The sequence below is a fragment of the Molothrus aeneus genome, chromosome 4, assembly GCF_037042795.1.
Source record: "Molothrus aeneus isolate 106 chromosome 4, BPBGC_Maene_1.0, whole genome shotgun sequence".
Classification (NCBI taxonomy): domain Eukaryota; kingdom Metazoa; phylum Chordata; class Aves; order Passeriformes; family Icteridae; genus Molothrus; species Molothrus aeneus.
In genome coordinates this window covers 6,925,077-6,946,197 of record NC_089649.1, presented here as the reverse complement: position 1 = coordinate 6,946,197, position 21,121 = coordinate 6,925,077, and the positions used below count along the sequence as shown (strand labels likewise).

The 21,121-nt window shown below is 42.4% G+C and overlaps 1 protein-coding gene across 2 annotated transcripts; it reads left to right on the top strand.

Moving 5' to 3' along the window:
• The first annotated feature begins 7,175 nt into the window (after window positions 1–7,175).
• QRFPR (pyroglutamylated RFamide peptide receptor) lies at window positions 7,176–20,900 on the top strand. 2 transcript variants are annotated; one of them, XR_010783550.1, is made up of 7 exons: window positions 7,176–7,625; window positions 15,522–15,680; window positions 16,259–16,320; window positions 17,070–17,305; window positions 17,642–17,739; window positions 18,660–19,600; window positions 19,697–20,900. XR_010783550.1 is itself a non-coding variant. In XM_066548926.1 (6 exons), exons 1-6 carry the CDS (start codon window positions 7,286–7,288, stop codon window positions 19,058–19,060), a joined length of 1,296 nt encoding a protein of 431 aa, XP_066405023.1. In that variant the 5' UTR covers window positions 7,176–7,285; the 3' UTR covers window positions 19,061–20,900. The 2 variants fall into 2 exon arrangements, 1 of the variants encoding a protein (XP_066405023.1); XM_066548926.1 differs by having other exon boundaries at window positions 18,660–20,900.
• The last annotated feature ends 221 nt before the right edge of the window (window positions 20,901–21,121 follow it).

Below are 21,121 nucleotides of genomic sequence, written 5' to 3'. Positions count from 1 at the left end.
AAATAGAAAGGAAGAAAATGGGAATTGGACTAGCAGAAAATGAAATTACTGTTATATTTTATTTCTTGAATGAAAATTTGGAGATGACTGAGCCTGCTCTTAGATAGAGAATTAATTCCAGTGCAAGATAAATAGAATGGCAACAGCTAAAAGCTGTGCCAGGTAATTGGCTTTTTACAATTAGGTAAGGCTTTGTGTGACAGTCAACCCAAGTCTTAAATTTGCTACAAAAATGGTTACCTAAAGTGACAGAACAAGCAAGAAGTATTCACACTTGCTAATATATTTGGAGCTGAAAGATTTTAGATGAAAGGAGTTGCTCTTGCAAACCTTTTGCTGTAAGTGCAAATGAGATTTATAGGAGGTTTAGAGCTGATTTTTGGGTTCAAGTCATCTGGAAATCATTGAAAGAAAGGAAAATGGCACAAGGGCTGCAAGGACTGAGGATATTTGCAACATGGTGCTGTTGCCATTGTCTCCTGATGCTCTGAGAACAACAGAAATAGATTTGTGGCTGGCCAGGGAGAACACTGCTTCCTGTGGGACTTGTGATTATGCCTAACAAAAGGGACTGGGCCAGATGTAGACTTGGTATTAAATCAGAAGATGAGGAAATTTAATTTCATACCTAGGCAAACTGTGGCAGTTGATAACTGGTGGCAAAAAATAGCTGGTTTTCTGTGTGTGTGGATAAAAGAGAATACCTATTGGAATTGTCTATGGAAATGAAAAAAAGGAGTGAATTGAGGATGGAGGAACTGCTGCTCAGCACAAGGAAGGAACTTAAAAATCCAATCAATTTACAACTTAGTATTTTGCCATGTATATCAAATGCTACTTGAACATCATGACTAGCTAATTTTTTTAAATTCAACTCACTCTTCAAAAAAAACCCCAAATCCTCACAAGTTAAATATTTTATATAACATATGTCATTTTTTTCTTCTTTTGCTTCATTTGCATGAGGAAAGGGAATAGGGGAGAAAAGGAAAATCCAAAAAGCTAGTACATGAAATTACTTGCTTTGATCATTGTGCTTGCTGCAGCTTATTTTTGATTCCACAAGTTCACTAAACATTGTTGAGATGACAAATAGCAGGAATCAAAGTGTCTAAAAGAATAAATCCTAGTCTAGCACAGACTCTGTTTAAAAAAGTATTCTTTGCAGTTTGAAGAAAACCCAAGGAACAAGCCCTGGAGAAGGCTGTCAGAAGGTGTGGTGGAGGTAAGTGTGACATGCACCAGGAGCTATGAGAAATGTGCTCCTTTTGAGGGAAGGGAACAGTTTCTCAAGGTGATTTAAAAAGTCTCTTGCTCAACGAACCAATGTCCATGCCAACTATACAATTTGGGATAGAAACTGTAAATCAAATAATGTCAGAACAGCCTGAGCAGCCAAGTCTCGGGTGAGTAAGAGGCTGCACTGGACTGAGTGGCTACTTTGTCTCTAAGACATCAAGTGAGTCTGTGCTAGTTGTTCACAGGTGTCACAGTGGCAGGCTCCCACAGGGAATTGTTGGAGTACCTGCAGCCTGCTGAGGCTGGGCTTCCCAGGCTTAAACAAGGACCAGCTCATGCATGCAGTTCTTTGGTGTTTAATTGCTGTATCAAGTATGACCAGCAAGCTCTATGGGGCTGGAAGGTTTGTGTCCTCCACCCTGCCATGCACGTACTGTGCATTAATATCACTGATGGAAGGGGCTGGGTGATAAAGCTCGGTGGGGATCCCTAAATCTGGAGGTGCAGAGACACGAGGCTTCACAAGGAGAAAGATGAGCAGCCAGCAGTGTTTATCAGCACAGCCACACAGTGGGAGACAAAACATTAGGAGTTATGCCGATGTGCTAAAGTCAACAAAATTTATTTTCTGTTCAGCCGCTCCAACATACTTTGCAACTGTGTGCTACTCTGCTTTAGGGATTGGTGCTTCTCTTCATAAATACTGCTTTGTGGAAGCTGCCTGTCTCCACAAGTGATGGAAAGTAAACTATGCATGAAGATAATAGCCAAAATTAAGTATACGCTGGTAAGAGCAACTTTGAGCTGTATCCTTAGATAGCAAGTAAGATTCTAGCCCAATTAGTGTTGAGTTTTCTCTTTTCCAAGTTAATTTACAGCTTGGGTAAGTGTATAAAAGCATATAAATCTCAAGTTGAAGTTTTGGCCTCGGTGCTCTCTCCAAACATGTGTGCTCAACACCAGTAAATGCTTTATCTAAATTGGTGTTTGAGAAGCTGCTTTGACAGTTTTAAGAGCCACTGTATTTCTGACTTAATCCACAATTACCTAATGATGATGGTAAGCTGTTCCTTTCCTTTAGAGAGTCATCCTAGAAGCTGTGGTACTGATCTGGGTTAGAGGGGAGTTCATCCCCGAGGTATCTACCAAAGGATCCAAGGCCAGGAAGGGTTACTAATCATTAGTTGCAGTGGCTGATTAGAAGTTGGTACCATGGATCTGAATTGTCTCTTCCAAAGTATTTTGATGTGTCAAGAGAAGGAAAGAGGAGGAGGAAAGGGGTTCTTTTTTAGTTCTATCTGTTTTGCCTGAATTAGAGAGCATGAGTAGAGATTTGGAAGGGGAGAAAATATGTTTTAAAATTTCTGGTTTAGGATTATGCAGTAAGTATGTGCTTTGTCAGAGTTCCAAATGTCTGCTGTTCACAGTTTGTACAAACTTCATGCTCAGTTGTCAAAACTGATGCAAAACTGTGAAGGCACATTTGTTGTTGTCACCCTTTTTTCACAGCTGCCAGACATGGATCTCTGTGCGTGCTGTTGGAAGGGAAACGGAGTGCAAGTACAGCTTCTTTCCTCTCTGTAAGAGACAAGGTGCCTCACTGACTAACAGGATTTCTCAGTCTGCAGAAAATCCAGTGTCTTCTGAATGAGAAGGAAGTGTCACGCAGATAAATTACATAGGCAAAAAACAAATTAGCACATGGTGGCACGAAGCAATGAGTGGTGTCACAGACTTTTTTAATGAAAATCTTTTTCTCAGGATTTTTCCTTCTGAGAAGCTGAGAGGCCTCAGAAACAAAATGTAAACAGTGGTTATCTGCTGCTGTGGAATGCAACAGGTGGATCTGGGATTGGTCTCGTGTGGATGTTTGGAATCAGTGACCAGTCATGGCAGAGCTGGCTCGCTCTCTCTGTCCGAGCCACAGACCTTTGTTTTCATTCCTTTCTCTTCTTAGCTTAGCTACCTTCTGAGATGGAACTTTTCTTCTACTCTTTTTGCTATCGTTTTAATGTAATATATATCATAAAATAGTAAATCAAGCCTTCTGAACCTAGAGTCAACCTTCTCGTCTCTTCCCTCACCTGAAAACCCCTGTGAACACCGTCACAGGGTGGTTCTGACAGAAGTGCAACCTGGTACAACACACATTTCACACCCTTCTGTGCTTACCAGCCTGTCAGTTTGTGACCAAAGAATATACAATCCTTCTGAAGCCAAAGGAGAATTATCCAGGATTTGAGCTCTGTTAAAATTGCAAGTTGTTTCCACTGGGATTCTAGACACAGAAGTAAAATATTTCTAGTCAGTTAATTAGTAGGAGGCTTATTTTTTTTTTTGTAGTTAAGAATAATGAGAAATGCATTGTTTCCATATAATCAATTATTTACTAGAAGATTTTGGGCTTTTTCCAACCCTGTTTTATATTTATAAATGCATCAGTTTAATAAATAATTGTCAAAGGAACAGAACAGTGCTTGTAATTTATTATTATCATGTACAGGCTAATGAAAATTTAGAGCAGAGATTAATTTGTTATTGCAGATTATGTAAGGGTATGACCTGTGTCCCGTTGTTACAAATACCAGCACTCCACAGACTTCAGTGGTACCAGAAGTGCATTTGGAGGTTGCTGATAAGAATTTGGAAATTTCATCATTAAAATCTGAAAGCAGTCATACAGGACAAATCAAGGTGTGTGTGTATATACGTATTTTGGTGAGCAAGGAAGCAGGGAAGTTGCTCAGATCTTTGATTTAGGAGTTTCAGTTAGGGAAAAAGAACCCCTTTTGTTTGACAAAGCAGTTTTATCCCTTTTTGGTGAAGCAGACTTACACAGCCTCTCTTTCCAGTTCTGGACAAAACATTTTTACATGGCTGGTGATTTCAGCGTGTGGGGAGAGTCAGGGCAGCCCCACACAGCTCTGTGGCTGTTTGTTGCAGCCACCACCTGCCAATTACTTGTAGCCCAGGGAAGCAGAGAAGTCATTTCAGTAATTTCAACAGGTTTGAGATGAGGTCACCTCTTGTAACTCAACCCTTTTAACTCCAAATACAATTTAATTCAAGTCAAGAAGCGGGGAAATACAGTTACCAGTGATTTGCCTTACAACCTGTGTGATGTCTCTGCTCTTATTGTTTCAGCTGAGAGGATGGATAATGCTGAAAGAAAATGAAAGTTTCTGTAAATCCTACTTTTATCTTCTCCATGTAGGTAAGTACTAACAAGAAAAGTTATCTGTAAAATGATCTGTGTTGTGCCTTTCTTTACCTGCAGAAAATCCTAAACCTGCACTAGATGCAATGGCACCCTTCCATTGCCTACAGCTTCAAAATTTGTTTATGTTCTGTGGCATAACCATTCAGATCTTGTTCATTTTTAATGCTGTTTGATTACTTGTAATGAGCAATCATAGTAATAAAACAAGGCTATATGAAAAAAACTAATGTCCACACTAAGCATAAACTCAGGCTGTCTGCAGTATTTATGTGAGAGCTTATTCCCATTTATTTGTTCCTGACACACTTGGGTGCTTTTTACAATGAACAGCACAACACTGCAGTCCAGGATGACAGACTGGCCTCCAGGTTTGGCCCTGTTCTCTGACAGGAATGAAATCTGGCTTGTGCTAATAGAAAAGCTCCTAAATGAGGGTTCTGTTACCAGCACAAAGTGGAGGGGGAAAGGAAGAGGGAAAGGAAAGAGAGGTACAGGGAAGGATGTGTGAACAGAGGACATGAAAGTGGCTTCAGGCTTTACCTGGTGTAGTTAATGGATAGTTCAAGGGAAGGTGCTGGGAGAATTGATTTCAAGGCAAGACTCTCTGTGTGATACAGAGCATAAGCTCAGCAGGATCATGATGGGAATAAAAGACCAAGTTTTCCAGCCAAGAAGGCAAGCCTAAGGAAATGTGAAAGAGGCTGTCAGTATCTAAGTCAGTCTAATGAGCATTTCTTTCCAGAACAAGGCTTAGAAAGCCTGTCAGAGAGGGACCCTGTTGGCACTGGTCTCCAGAGGAAAACGCACAGCAATGCTGCACCCAAGCAAAGTGACATCTCCTCTCACCATGGGATAACAATGACAGTCTTTGCCATGGACCTACACCTTAAGAGAGAGAGGGTTGTCAGCACGTGGAGGACTGAAGCAGCACAGGTTAGTGCAGGCATTGGAACTTCTCTCCATTGAGTTCCACTTAACAGATTTTCTTTTTTTTTTTTTCAAAGATGACACAAAATACCTTTGGTATTGTTGAGCATATTTATTTTGCTGAAAATGAATTGGTGGTGAAATCTTCCTTCTCCAATTTTCCTTGGCAATCCAGAAACTATAAAAAAACAGCTTTTGCTAGGCTTTTCTTCATTCTTTTCATTCTTCATTCTTCAAGGTTCACTTGTACAGGTAAAATTATGTACCCAGTCCATGAAGCATCCTTTTTATACAAAATGTAATTTTGCAGCATTCTCCTTGGTGATGTGGTTTCCCTATGAAACATCTATTTCTGTGAGGGTGGAAAGTGTTGCAGACAGGCTCTCGTATTGTTATTGTCTTCTCTGGGTACTTCTTGATAATTTTTTATGTGACTGATTAAAGCAAATTGTTGCTATTCAATGTACTATCTTACAAAGGGGATATTACCTGTGATAGTGAGAAAGCTGTACTAGACAATTTAAATTAAGCTGGAAGAGAAATCAATGCATATTTTCAACTTGGTCCCTCTGTTAGATGTGAACTATTATTATTATTCATAACTATTATCATTATTCATATTTAAACTACAGAGGCTTTTATTTTTTTTTTTTTGCAGTCACTTACCTGAGTGCACCTTACTAGCCTTTATGACCTTACCTACATATCCTTGCCAGCCAAGTTGTGTGGGATGGAATCTGGTCACATCTCCCCTGCCGAGAGTGGTTGTTGTGCTGGGAAAGGGGTCTTCAGGAGCCTCCTGTCCTCTCAGTGAAGTGTAGAAAACGACTCTTCTGTTTGAACTTTGGGGAGCTGTTTGAGTTTTTTGGGAGTGGCGTTGGCACAAAGGAGGCTGGCAGGGCAGGTAAAATCCCTGTGCTGTTTTGTTTGGGATGGGCATGAATCAGCACCAGCCTGACCTGCTGTGGGTGCCATGAGCCTCCCCTCACGCAGGAGGCCATGTTCCCCACAGCATCATCTCTTTGGTTTCCCCCTCAGTCTGATCCGAAAGTGAGGAGAGGCTGATTTGGGAGTTTCAGCACTCACCTTGAGCATTGTGAGCCTGGGCTGGGGAGACACCAGTGAGTGGGATGCAATGCGGTGACGGGGTCCCAGCGCCGTGAGGCGGGCAGCGATGTGAGGGGCAGCTCTGAGGGGCTCCCAGTGCAGTGGGAGTTGGGGGGCCCAGCGCGGTGAGGGGCAGGAGTGTGAGGGTCTGTGAGGGCGGCAGCTCTGAGAGGGGTCCCAGCGCTGTGAGGGGAGGTTGTGAAGGAGTCCCAGCGCTTTGAGGAGCGGCTCCCAGCGCCGTGAGGGGTTGTGGGCGAGCGGCGCTGCTGTGAGGGGGGGTCCCAGCGCTGTGAGGGGTTGTGGGCGAGCGGCGCAGCTGTGAGGGGGGGGGGTCCCAGCGCTGTGAGGGGTTGTGGGCGAGCGGCGCTGCTGTGAGGGGGGGTCCCAGCGCCGTGAGGGGTTGTGAGCGAGCGGCGCTGCTGTGAGGGGGGGGTCCTAGCGCTGTGAGGGGTTGTGGGCGAGCGGCGCTGCTGTGAGGGGGGGCGATCTGAGGGCCTCCCCGCGCGCTCCCCCCTCGCAGCGCTGGGGCCGGGGCGGGCGCGCACCCCGCGCTGATTGGCTGCCGCCCTCGCCCGCCGCGGCCGCGGGCGGCGCCGCCGCTCCAAGTTTGTGTCCGGGCGGAGCCGGCGCTGCTCCCGGTTCGCTCCCGGCCGTGCGCGCTCTCTTCGCCGCCACCGCACCGCGGGGTCCGGCCCTGCTGAGCGCCCGAGGGGCAGTGGTCTGGCCATGGCGGAGCGCGGGCGGCGGCGCTGAGGCGGCGGAAGGTGGGTTGTCGGTCCCAGAGCGGGCGCCATGCGGTCCCTGAACATCACCCCGGAGCAGTTCGCGCAGCTCCTGCGGGACAACAACGTGACGCGGGAGCAGTTCATTGCTCTCTACGGGCTGCAGCCGCTGGTTTACATCCCGGAGCTGCCGGGGCGCACCAAGGTAGCCTTCGTCCTCATCTGCGTTCTCATCTTCGCCCTGGCGCTCTTCGGCAACTGCCTGGTGCTCTACGTGGTGACCCGCAGCAAAGCCATGAGGACCGTCACCAACATCTTCATCTGCTCCCTGGCGCTCAGCGACCTTTTCATCGCCTTCTTCTGCGTGCCCTTCACCATGCTGCAGAACATCTCCTCCAACTGGCTCGGCGGTGGGTGCCGGGGCCGGGCCGGGCCGTCCTGGGCCGGGCTGCGGGGCGGGGGCAGCGCCGCCGCCGAGATCGACGTTGCCCCGTCTCTGAGGGGGGCCCGGGCTGTACCTCCGTGAGGGACCCTTCCTGCCCTCAGTGAGGAGTGAGGGACCCTTCCCCTTCCCGCTCCCTGTGAGGGGTTCCCTCTCCATCCCTCCCTCAGGTTATGTTCAAATAACCCAGTGCGCTTTCCTCCTTGTATTCCTTCAAAGTTGCGGTGTGCGTGTGGGAAGCGGTTCGTTGTGTGGAGCCTTGCCGTACTACTTTCTCTCTCTTTTTTTTTTTTTTTCCCCCCTTTTCTCGCTAAGTAATGAAATCTGTCTGGCAAGTGAGGTATCAATCTTTATACGGCTTAAGTTCCTCTGACAGCTGTCAGCTCGGAGACAGTCCTCCTTAACATTTTATGAGGAAAAGGAATGTCCTTGAAGGAACAAGTGACTGGGAGAACGTGTAGAATTTATGCAGAAATAATGCATCGTTTAAAAATTTTTAAATTATTTTTATTCTTGAGAGCTATGTTGTATTCCTGTTGATGTGAAGAAGCTTTTGGCAAAGCTTCCCTGTTGCCTGGAAAGAAGGAATTTTTTTTTCCTTTTCTCTGCATCCTAGTTCCAAAGCAGTACAGAGCAAGCAGAGAAAGGTGCAGTAGAATTGTATATGATACTTATTTTCCTGGTTTTCTTTTCTTTAAACAGTGTTTGACAATTATAAGTGAAAAAATAGAAGGGGTGGTTTTGCAGCAACTAGCAGACAGCATCTTGTACAACCACAAATTGAAATATTTTCCACAATATTTCAGAATGATCACTCAAGATGTTGATAAAGTGACACATGGATGTTTCAATTTCTGAGGCTTACTGTGTTTCTCTTGTTTGGATACAACAGTGAAGGTTGTCAGAACCTGGAGATTTAATTCCAGAACTTCCCACAGACTAGAATGCTGGGTGGGAATTGACAGGTCAGAGAAGACTTGGGGCACATGTGAGAAATGGGCGTTATTACAGAAACTTCAATGAGAAGTGATGAATCCAAAGCTCCTGGGACTACTAGGATAGTGCTATTTTCTTAGGAACTGTTTTGGGGAAGATAAGCTTTGTGATTCTTCTCTCTCTCTTAAGGAAGGCTCTGATCTGTCAGCTTCACCAAATATCTGATCAGAATCAACTGAAGCCTCTGTGTGGGCTGAATTACAGGAGATAGGGCATGGGCAGGTGGAACAGTATGGGGAGAATATGTATGTCTTTATTTACACTCTGTTACTGAGGGTGCCTGACAAAGATCTACAAGTAGTGAATATAAAAGCTCTAGCATAGTTACAACAAATCTCTTCAGATATTCAGTATTTGGGCAGCTAAAGTACACTGTTCTCTGGGGATTACTGTATTTTTTGCCTGTCCTCTTTGTTGTGCTAGAGCCAACAAGTGAATCCATAGGTCTTTTGATTTAGTGAAATCATTACCTTGAACTGACACAGTGTTGGTAGGACATAATAAGTGATAGCATGGATGGGTGTTAACCCTTTACTCTGGGGGATGGTGGTGTGAAGTAAAATTGAGGAAAACAAATACATGAACTGATGGTATCCCAAGGGTATCTGGTTCCTGATGATTACATGGTGAGGCATGAGTGATGATTACACTTGTACTGCAAATCAGAGCTTGCCAGTCCTGGAGGAGTGTTTTCCTTGCTGGCTTAACTGGTTTAATATGCCTTTTGCCTTTCATTTTGGAGTCTGAAAACATCTCGTTCTCATCCACTGTAATGCACCATCGCTGAGTAGTGCAAGATCCAGGTCTGTTATAAAAAAGGTGATTTGACTTGTGATGTATCCTTGGTGGACAAAACAGTGTGTCCTGAGACCAGGATGCTGGAGATTGATCCAGGATTCTGAACCTTTAGTCACTTTCTATCTTGATTTACTTGCATCACTAAAACAAGTGTCTGTACTAGGTGATGTGAACCGAGATGCGTGTGTTTTGTACTTGTGTTCAGTTTAGAACTGGCTCTTTATTTCCATGCGTGTGTTTGTGTTTCTTCCCGTTCTGAAACCCACAGAAGAATGGGAGAGGGGAGCAGAGGACTGCAAACACTGTAATGCAAACAAAAGATCAGCCACAGTTTCAGAGTAGCTGAAGCTGTGACTTATTCCATAGTGTTTTCACTTACACACTCTTAACTTCACCTGCAGTTAAAAATCTATGTGCCTCACTTTGCCTGATGATCAAGCAGCATTAGCACAGACCCTTTAACTCTTTATGGGTAACAAGTGGAAGCAGCACCATATTGACTAAAAATAGATTTGAACTGGTCCTGCTTTTGATTCTCTAATGTCTCTACAAATCTGTGTAGTTGTGTGAATGTAACAGTGACAGTATATGATTTCATTTTCCAATTTAAACTTTGCAGCTGAAGTAGCTGTAATTTCACGGGGAGCTTTGAATGAAAATCCAACGTACTCATCTCTCTGTAATTCAGAAGAAAAGGAAGATTGTGGCTTTGTCATAAACGATCTCTGGGATTGTATTTATTGATAAGAAGGATGAAGTGGGAGCTCAAGTGGGAGTAAATGGATGCATGCAGCAGTAGTGTGTCTTGGTGCAAGCTGAGGCAATTGAGGACTTGCTCTCATATTGTCATAGGTGGGAGGCAGCAGTAGTGGTCCTGTCATACTGATGAGAGCACTATTAAAGATAAATTTGGCCTTTTATCTCTGGGTCAAATATTACAAGAGTTGCTTCGTTTGCTGACACTGCTTGATTGGCTGAGTGTTGTCTTTACAGAGCTGCCTGGGCCAACGGGAGAATTAATTTAATGTTGTCTAACATAACAGTCCTGGCTGAAGATAAGGGCCCAACTTGAGCTTACAATACAGCCAGCACCATCCTACATTCTTGTGGATTTCGCATTTTATCAGTTGGGATGTGTATTCTCAGGACAGGGGTCAGAGGGTGACTTTGCCTGTCACTTTGAGAGTAGTGAGTCATCTGAGACACTCCTGAGTACTGAGGTACCCTCGTGTACCTCAGCTGTCCTCCAGCTGCCCCTCAGGAGAGGGGTGGGTGCCTCTGCATGTGACAGCTTCCTCTTCTCTAAGGCTTGGTGAAAAACTGACACCTTCTACTCAGCTGAGTCTTCAAGGTGCTTTCTCTTACTTACCAGTTGTCATGTCTCCAGCAGTGTGTTACCTTAGGACTTCCCTTATGTGTGAGAGCACACCAACATTCCGTGCTGAGGGATGAGAACTAAATCTTGCATCTGCACCAAGAACTGATGTAAAACAATGCATTGCCCAGGTATGCAACCCTTAGGGGTGTCATCTGTGTGATGGTGCCTGCCCCAAGTTACAAAATGTGGGAAAAATCAACTTGCTTGCTTCAAGTGAGGTGGAGAGAGCTCATTACAAGCTGTGACAGAAATTCTGGTGCAAGGGCAAGATCAGCAGCATTTTACCAGAGGAAGAAGCAATTTAGCATTTATCAGAGAAGGCTTTCAGGCTTTTACTTTTGTAACCCTGATAAAAGAAGTGATGTTTGAAATGACTGAATCACAGTTCCAGGCACAGTGTCCGATAATGAAGGCATAAAATACTTAGGGGAGAGTAATTTGTATTTGCAGTCTCTGAATGTGTTATTGTTGGGAAAACTATTCACTGCTTGAGTAATCAATGCAGTTTTTAGCAAGCAGTGCATAAGGAGTACTTTTAGCCTCTTGAAAAAGAGAATCAATTAGTTATTTTCATTCCCAATGTTCTGCTGCAAATGATTTTCTTTCCCAGTTGAAGGTGGTCAGTATTAGATGCTGCAGTGCTGGTCTTGACTAGCAGTCCCTTGGAAGTGTGCTCTGAAAGCCTAACAGGGTGGAAATCTAAAGATTTTGATACCTACTTAAGGTATTAATTAAAGTGTTATCATTATTTCAATTATTCAGAAGAGTCAACACTTTTCTGTACTGCCACCAGTGCAGAAATTAATGCAGTTCCAGTGATTTGGAGGTGATCCCAGCACTTTAGCCTTTAACCCAGCCCTGGGAAAACTTATGGAGTGAGATTTCAGTAACCTTGACTGAACCTCACTGAAGTGGACTTGCATTCTTTGTGTTTGTCTGTTAGTCACATAATCTCCAAACCATGTTCCAAACAGCCACATTTTTACCAGCTGGATTTTAACCAAGATTTAAGCTAGTAAAATTTTCTCTTACTCTGTGTTAAGTCTGAACACAAACGTGAAAATTTGCTTGAAATGGTTTTAATGTATGTGTTTGACACAGCTGGGCTTTTTCCTATCTCAGTCTTATTTTAATTTCACTGTGTTTACTATGATGTAGTAGCATAATTAATTTTTTTCTCAAAACTTAACCATGTCTTCCTTATAATAAAATTTGGCACTTTTTTTCTCAGTTTTTTTCCGTAGTAGGCTTTGAACTAACAGACACTTGAGAATGGAACTGTGTCAATTTCTTCTTGCTGCAGGTGAAGCCTGTTCTACACAAATGGATTAAATATTAGGTGAAATGTGCATGCATTGTTCTGAAATAATTACACAGTTATTTCACAGTAAATTTCATTTTCCATCTGTAAAGGCCTGTTAAGGTTTGTAATTTGAAAACATAAGTTACACAGACTATTGAAAGATCTGGAGAAAGTCTCTAGTAATTATCTAAGCAGTTGGGAATGGCTGCTCTAGATTTCTAAGTAAAACTGTGGCTTTGAACACTAAGAAGAGGCTTGATGTGAAGAATAGTCACTATTTTGCCAAGTACAAGGACTCAGGATTAAATCCCATTCAAACACAGTAAGGATGGTGGATGGATCTCAGGTGTGTTGATGTCAGAATTCCATTGAATTCTGACAGGTGGCCCTGACATCCTAAACAGTTCATTTCTTTCTCTTTTTCCCCTAAGCAAATCCGCGTTAAATACTTGTGTGAAGGAGGGACGACTTCCTTGCTCAACAGTCTTTTAACCTTGATGGAGGTTTGAATTTCAAGGCACTTGAAGGTCTCATGATTTCAGAAAATGGGAAGCATTTGTGTAGTGGGTTACAGTTCAGGGCAAGCACCAGAGCCCTGAGGAGATATTTTATTGTTAATAACAATGACACCCAGAGACCCTGTGCATGGTGGCATCAGAAGCTTCAGGGAAGCTGAAGTTCTGTTCTATTTTTACTTTTCATACTTAGATGGTTTTTGACTAGCTTTTACCTATTATTCATTTTAAAATATCATGGTGTTTCTCATTTATAAAAAAAACTTCGTGGCTCTTTTGTTGTGGCCTCCAAGTCCCCAAAGTGTGTGCTGTGTGCCTCAGAGCAGGTGTTTCTATTCCAGCCAGCTGTGTCTAATGGAAAATATCCTTTTGCTTCCCATTTCTGCAAGTGCTAATGTCATTTGTCCAGCTCAGTAGGCTCTACCTGCAGGCATTATGTAGACTTTGGCTTTTAGCTACTTTTGTATAGTTTAAGTGCTTACTTTTTTTGTGTGTTTGTCTTCAAAAAGATGAGTTAGGGGTTTTTGCAGCCTTTTCTCCTGGGAGTTCAGCTCAAGGCATAGTGAGTGGTAGTCTGTGCTCTTTGACAGTGTGGTTGCTGGGAATAAAATGAGAGGACATCTGCAAAAAAAAACCAATGGGCATCTGGGAATTTGAGAGTTCTCTCCCAATAGCTGGGCACCAGCTGGAAATTTTGCCAGACTGATGGTGAAAGTTAGTCTCACTTTGTTACTTGAGTAATAGTGATACTGCTTGGGTTCCTAAGAATATCCTGGGATGCTGGGACTTCCGTGGAGGAGTGGTGCATTACAGGGAAATCCCTGTAAGGCAGGTCTAGTTAAAGTGGATTTGAGTCTGGCCTTTTTCCAACTGTAAGAAGTAGCCTATGGTGCAAGTTTGAGTTGTTTTTTTAGCTTTGTTTTGTGTTTGTTTGCTTTTTTTCAGTTTCCCTCCAGCTTCAGCACTCAGACCTGAACTTATTTCCTTAGTGAAACAGGAACTTAAACATTTCGTTCACAAGTTTGGCTCTTCTGTTTGTTATTTGCAGCAGAAGTCCCTTCTAACTTAGTGACGCAAAAATGTAAAACCAACTCTTTGGTCACATTCACTGTTGGCCATGTGCGGAGTACGTAGGATTTGAGCTTGCTTTTGGTTTTATTTCACAACGGAAGGTGAAGCCCAGTGGGTGAAGGACGTGAATTTCACAGAGTGGGTCTGGGGCTGTATGTGCAGCACATTCTGTACCGGGTGTAGTGAGAAACTGATGAGATGCTGAGTTAGTGAAATATTGGCTTTGTTTCATGAGGCATTTCCTTAGGCATTACTGATGCCAAGGGAGGAGAAGGGGGAATTTTATTGTGTTTTATAAATCACAGTTGGTACAAGATGTGAGGATGTCTTGTCTTGCTCTTCCTGATGCCCTGGGAAAATACATATTGGGTGAAAACCAGATATGCAGCCCAATGCATCCTCAGCCATGCAGTTCCTACTGGCCATGCTGAGATTTCATTCAAGGAACTTGAAAATGGACTGCATGTGTTTTTATTCTGATACAAGCCAGATCTGTGGTGCACATCCATCATGTTGCTGGTGTTGAATATGTGCTTGAAGGGTGCTGGATTTCCACCCATTGCTGTTTGTCCTCTCCTTCCCTTTGTGGAGCCACAGAAAAAGGGATTTTTGGGCAAGTAGAATTGGCAAGACCAGTAGCAAACCAGTTCCTTCTTGTAAGCTGGAGTGGCTTTTAGCCTGGCCCATCAAGTAGAAGTTGGCTTGTTCCTTGTTCCCTTCATGGAAGGTAGGATTAAGTTTTCAGAGTTTTCTGTTTGTTTGCTGTTGTTTGTGCTGTTACTGCTTCAGCTGTCTGTAGCATCTTAAAGCTTGACAGAAAATTGGATCAGATACTTCTTAGGCTGTTTTGGGTTTATGGCTTATATCTGAGTAAGGTATAAATAATGGTCTGGTAAGGACAATAACCCCGACTGTTGCTGAAATGAATAGCTAATACTGAACTGTAAGAGTGTAAGGGAACTCTGGAAATGAAGACAGAGAAAAGGATCTCAGGGGCAAAAAAATGGGTTAAAGAGAAGAAGTTTGGGAAGGACATTAAGGTAAGATTTTTTTACAGAATTATTTATGTGGCTTTCTAAGATGGCTAGGACTTAAGAATGGGTAATGGAGAATGACTAATATGTTAAAAATCGAATATGGACTTTGGAAAGCTGTGTCAGCAATAAACGTTGAAGTTGCATAAACACAACAGGAACCTGTACAACTTGGAAAATGCGGGCAGGAAGTTGCATTTGGTTTGGAAAGTGGCACTAACATAAATTGGTAATCAGCAGAGAGGGAGACTTGGAGAACAGAAGGATGATGAAGAGGTTAAATTTTTCCTCTTATGCCGCCTCCTCTATATATCTCACTTGACAGGATGATGCATGAAATGCTGAAGTGTACAGATAGAATGATACGTAAACAAGCTTAAGGAATGTTTTTGCAACAGCAGAAAAGGTAAACTTTTAAACAGGTTACAGTCAGACCTTCATAAACTGGAGAGTAATCTGCCAAAATGAAAAAATAATAAATGGCTCTGTAACTTGACGTGTTTGAAAACAGATGATGGAAGACTTGGTCAAAAGTGAAACAGGAGTAAGTGTCAGACTGGTAACAGAGCAAGTGAATATGTCCTTAGAAATCTTGGCTTTGCAGATGTACAATAAAGAATGGCTATGGAGAGCTGCATTTGACAAATGGCTTAAATAGGTGACTCAGCAGTTTAGATGTTACAATAAATCTAACAATCTTGCTCTGTTGTTTTTAGTACTGGAGTCTAGTGTTAATAGCTGTTACATGCCTTATTTCTGATTATTGCAGGTGCCTTCGCTTGCAAGATGGTTCCATTTGTTCAGTCCACTGCTATTGTAACTGAGATTCTTACCATGACCTGCATTGCTGTGGAAAGACACCAGGGAATTGTGCATCCACTAAAAATGAAGTGGCAGTACACCAACAAAAGAGCTTTCACCATGCTTGGTAAGATTTTAAGCATCTCCAGTAATTGTGTGTGCGAAGTGATCTTCAGTGTGGATCCACAGAAGGCAGTGGTGTGACCAGTGATTCAGAGGCAGAGTTAATTGACCTTTATAAAATAGCTCAAGGATAGTGCCTACAAGTAAGTTATTCACTAGCCAAAACTCTCACAAGGCACTTAGCATCTGAAGTCAAAAATGTACTTAACAAAGATGAACCTTTAGCAGCCATTTCTTTTTTTTTTTTTCAGGAAAAGCTCAAAATGTGCAAGCACTGCTTAAGAAGCGTCACAGGGAAATGACCCTTCCATTGTTACACAAAGAGGTTTATGCAATGCTCCTTATGCAGATTAAGTGCTTTTCCCTGTGGAATAGCAATAAATGGAGGCAGTTTGAGACACAGGAAGCTGATGTCAAAAGAGCATGCTGTTACTGATCTGAGTCTTGACTGATGAGTGCCTCATAGAAAACTTTATTATTTGCTGCAGTTTTCTACCTTGCCTGACTTTTCAAAGCTGTTGAACTGTGCCTAGCAAATCCTGCTCGTTGGACCAAGTATGAAAAAAATGTCTTTGTTTACAGGCATAGTCTGGGTGCTGGCTCTCATTGTTGGGTCGCCCATGTGGTACGTGCAGCGGCTTGAGGTAGGTTAGGTCAAATGGGGGTTTGCTTATTCAACTCAGTTCTTGCTGCATCTTCCTGTACCTTTAGGTGAAATTGAATCAACTCCTGTGAAACCAGAGGGGGATAAGGGAGGGAGGTGGAGCTTTGGTTCTGCATGCCAGCCTGGGAAAAGGATAAGGATTAGAGCTTGCATGCACTGTGGAAGAGGGAATACAAGCAGGGACTAGTCATGCCTACTGTCCCTAATTACATCCAAGAAGAGGTAATTACATCTGTGACTTCCACTGTGGATTTCTTTTGCACTGGCACACAGGAATAGAGGACCTAGATTGTTGTTTCAGGATGACACAATGCTCCCCAACATCTGGAAGGTGCTTAGTTTAGGATTAATTAGCTGCTCATTATAGTTGATGAGTTACCACACATGTTTGGAGGTTAGGCAGAAGACTTGGCAGAATCTGCTGCTTGTGAATCTGAATGTTGATAATTTTCTTGTTTTTTAATGTGAGGTTTCTATACATCCATCTTGACTTGCAAAATGTGTAGGCAAGGTCTCCTTTGAAGTGCAAATCAGAGCATCTCCCTGCCTTTTTGTCAATTTGGATTGAACCCAATATTTGATTGGAAAAGTGCTTGAAAGCCTTTTGTCACTCTGAAAAACCTGTTGAATTTTGGTTGTTCCCTTAAGAGCAAGGAATATCTGAATGTGCTTGAGTTGTACACTTGGGATAAACACCTGGGTGACTCATCTTTTTTGCATTTGTTACAGGTTAAATATGACTTTCTATATGAGAAAGTGCATGTTTGCTGCTTGGAAGAATGGGCCAGTCCCATTTATCAGAAGATCTATACGACCTTTATTCTTGTTATACTCTTCCTTCTTCCACTGATGCTGATGCTCTTTTTGTACACTAAAATTGGCTATGAACTCTGGATTAAGAAACGAGTGGGAGATGCTTCAGTTCTTCAAACCATTCATGGCAGTGAAATGTCTAAAATATCAAGGTTTGTAAGCAAAATACACTTGGAACTTTGACTTCTAGAAAGCTTTTTTCCTGACTTTTTTATTCCTCCTGAATAGAGTTGAAAATGCCTTGCAAGACATGCTACTGTCATGCTGCAAAGTGCTCTGCTGTCCCAAAAAAGAGAAATAAAGTGCTAGGTTTATATGATGATACATTTTTTTCTTTCCAAGGGGATTGTGTACTTCTGAGCTTTCCTTGAGGGTTTTATTTGAATCTGCAGCCATCAGAACACAGTCACAGATGTAACTGGAAGAGAGATATGTAACTGCCAGCCAGTTCCCAGTGACTCAGTGTGGAATTCTTGGTGCAATTTCAGGAAGAAGAAGCGAGCAATTGTTATGATGGTGACAGTGGTGTTTCTCTTTGCAGTCTGTTGGGCCCCTTTCCATGTGATTCACATGATGATGGAGTACAGTGAGTACCTGCCATATCTCATGGAATAGTCTGAGGTTTTGGGTTTTTTGGTTTTTTTTTTTTTTTAGTAATGGGACTTGCAATTTTGAAAAGCTAACGATGCTGAAGCATTCAGCTCTAAAATACCTTCTGATAGCAAAGGCTGATGTTCTGCTTTAAGGAAAAACAGGAGTATTAGAGGGGTGAGCATCTCTGTGTAGTTTCTTTTTCTTGTCATGTCTGTTATGCTGCCCTCATTTGGTGAAAGGTCAAAAGGCCTTGGCTGGAAGGTATAAGTTATTTCTGAGCATAAAGCATCTTGAAGTTTTTAATTATATTTAATTTAACTGTTTTGAGTTACACTTGCAATGAAATATTTATCCCTTTTATTGTGGTAGGCATATTGGAAATATAAATACTGGACATCACAGTGATGATATCCAATGAATCCAGCTGGAGTTCTTCAGTGCTCTTTGCTGGAAATGCCCTCAATGCTTTTGTGTTGGCTTTTTTGCTATTTGCCTTATTCTCTGGGGTCTTGCACTGTTCACCTCCCACCTCCTCCATGGATGCTGGAGCAGGAACAAGAGGAAATTTTCAGTAGTTGTACTCTACTTGCTAAAGGCAAGTAGAGTTCCTTTGTCTCCTATCACAAAAAAGATTGTACCAGATAAATCAATAGTTCGGCCAGGCAGCTTTTTTTGGCTCATAGATTTACTTTCTTTTGATTCTGTTACTGCCTACATACAAAGCAGGACTGTGTGATAGATCTTGATTTTATCTTGTTGAGGGAACTCAATTGCTAATGTTAAGAGCTTCCAGCATGGGTTTTTGTTGATTTTAAACAAAAAACATCTAATGCCAAACTGGATATAAACAGGCTAAGCAGTAAGCATTTATGACATTGTGTACTTAGAACATATTTCTCTTCTCCTCTCCAGGTAATTTTGAGAAGGAGTATGATGATGTGACAATCAAAATGATTTTTGCCATTGTCCAGATCATAGGATTCTTCAATTCTATTTGCAACCCTATTGTGTATGCTTTCATGAACGAGAACTTTAAGAAAAATTTTCTGTCTGCCCTCTGCTTCTGCATTATGAAAGACAACACATCCCCAGGCAAGCAGCTTGGGAACTCAGGAATTACCATGAGGAGGAAAAAGCCAAGTGCATCCCAGACAGATCCCATGGATTCGGACGAAGGCAGGAGGGAGGCATTCAGTGACGGCAACATCGAGGTCAAGTTCTGTGATCAGCCAGCTTCCAAAAGGAATTTGAAAAGGCACCTGGTCCTGTTCAGCTCTGAGCTTACTGTGCACTCTGCAGTAGGAAATGGATAGTAGCATCACAAGGGGTTTGGGAATGCAGAAGTCCTTCTCTTTATCATCATTACAATAAGCCATTTAAAAGAGTTTGCTGCTTTGTATGCTGAAATGAGGGAGGGAAAATGATGTGCGGACTCTTAGAATGTTGGGATAGTGACTGAGAAAGTGTAATATTTATTTTATAATGATGAGGAGTAAGACTTTGGAAAAGAACATTACTGTGTGATTTCCAGGAGAAAAAAATTTCTTCCTGACCTAATTTAGGGCATGTCTGCCCTCTGCTTTAGATAAGCCAAACAACTGCTGCTTGCTCCATTTATTCTGTGTCTGGACTGTGCACAGCTGAATACCAGAAGACAGGAACTATGGAGAGAACGTGCATCTTTTTGGGACAACTGACATGGGGATGACATTGTAGGATCTGCTTTCTGCAGCTTTGAGTACAGAGCAGCTTCAGATCTGAGTTCAGGAAAGATGGAGACTGAGGTGCAATTGCATTTTAGAAAAAAGAAAGGAAATATAAAAGAGTTATCCAGAACATGACTCTGAAGAGATGTAAGATTTAAACATCACATGCATGTTCAGATTTGTTAAGAGGAAGCATATTAGTAATTAACAATGCATGCATAATTACTGTGCTGTTGTTTACAGGTTCATTCTTGGGTACAAATTTAAATGCCATTGTGCTGCCCTGCAAACTGCATTGTTCTGCTGGAAAATGGAGAAGCTGGAAAAGTGCTGTACAGGAGAGTGCAGATGCAGGAGGTGTGGTCTGTAGAGTAAACACTGAATTGAACTTCCAGTCATGCTTGGGCATGTGACTCTCAGGTTGAAAGGAGGGTGTTGCCATTTTCTGGAGGGTTATAGGGGCATGATCCAGAGCATGTTGGGACTTCACAGAAGACTTTCAATGGAATATCATGGTCTGTTGGCCAGACACTTCTCTGAGGACATGCTTATATTTTTGTCTGTCCATCATCTCCAAAGGGGATTAATTGCTGTCTGACAACTCGGCCAGTGCTTTGTTATTTTAGGCTTCACAGTAAATTCTGGGGTTGATATCCATATAAATTCTAAATGTTTTTGCTCTCAGTGGGCCAAACCGCAAAATTGCAAAGGTATGTTTGCAAATGTGGGACTGGGGGGGGAGAAGTGTGATCTGAACTGGTACACTGGGATCTGGTACACTGAGATTCCATAAATGAGGCCTTGAAATTCAGAATTGGCCACTCCAGCTGAGGTTAGGTTGTATCCTTTACCAGCCTGTAAAATATCAGTGCTCTCTTCTGTCACCCCTTGCCTCACCTATGGGACCTTGAATGCTGCCTTGGCAGTCAATTTAAGGTTCTTTTACATTGCTACTTCACACTTCATTATAAATGAAAACTTAGGGTAAAATATCCTTGTATAATTTGGATGTAATCTCATCCTTCTGTAGTGTCTACAGATTGCAATGGGTTTGTGACACTCTTTGTTTACATGTGTATTTTTTATATTCTATATGATACAGACTCTTGTGCAATGTCAGAAAGCTCCTGACTTGTCCTGAGGGCCAGGAATTAAGAGCTTAATGGGTTATTATCATAGTTTTCCTCAGCAGATGTAAAGTTCAACTGTCTGATGGTGAGAGCTATGTGTCTGGATAGAATGTGTGACTGAAAACTAATTTATTTTAAGCTATTTATTTATTTGCACTGCTAATTTCAGTGGCAGGTTTTAACAAGCATTTAACCAGAACTTCAAGTATCTTATGTTTTTGTTTTGTCTTCCCTGCTTCTGTTGTCTCATAAAACTGTTGTGTCTATGAATAACTGCTGTAGTATTAAGTTTATGTTCATTAAAGTTCCTTTATGGCTTTGTTGGTGCTGTTTTGCACTAGGGGATATCTGCTGTAAACTTCACTTGGAGTCTCTCTTTGTTTGAAGATGGATTTGAGCTTATCTGTGCCTCTTTAGTGATGAAATTGCAGTCCTATTACAGGTGCCAGCTGCTCCTGTGATCCTGAGAGCTGTGATTTAAAGGACTTGACAAAATAAGGTGAGAAAGAAGAAGAATCGTCCAATGTCTTGGTAGAAC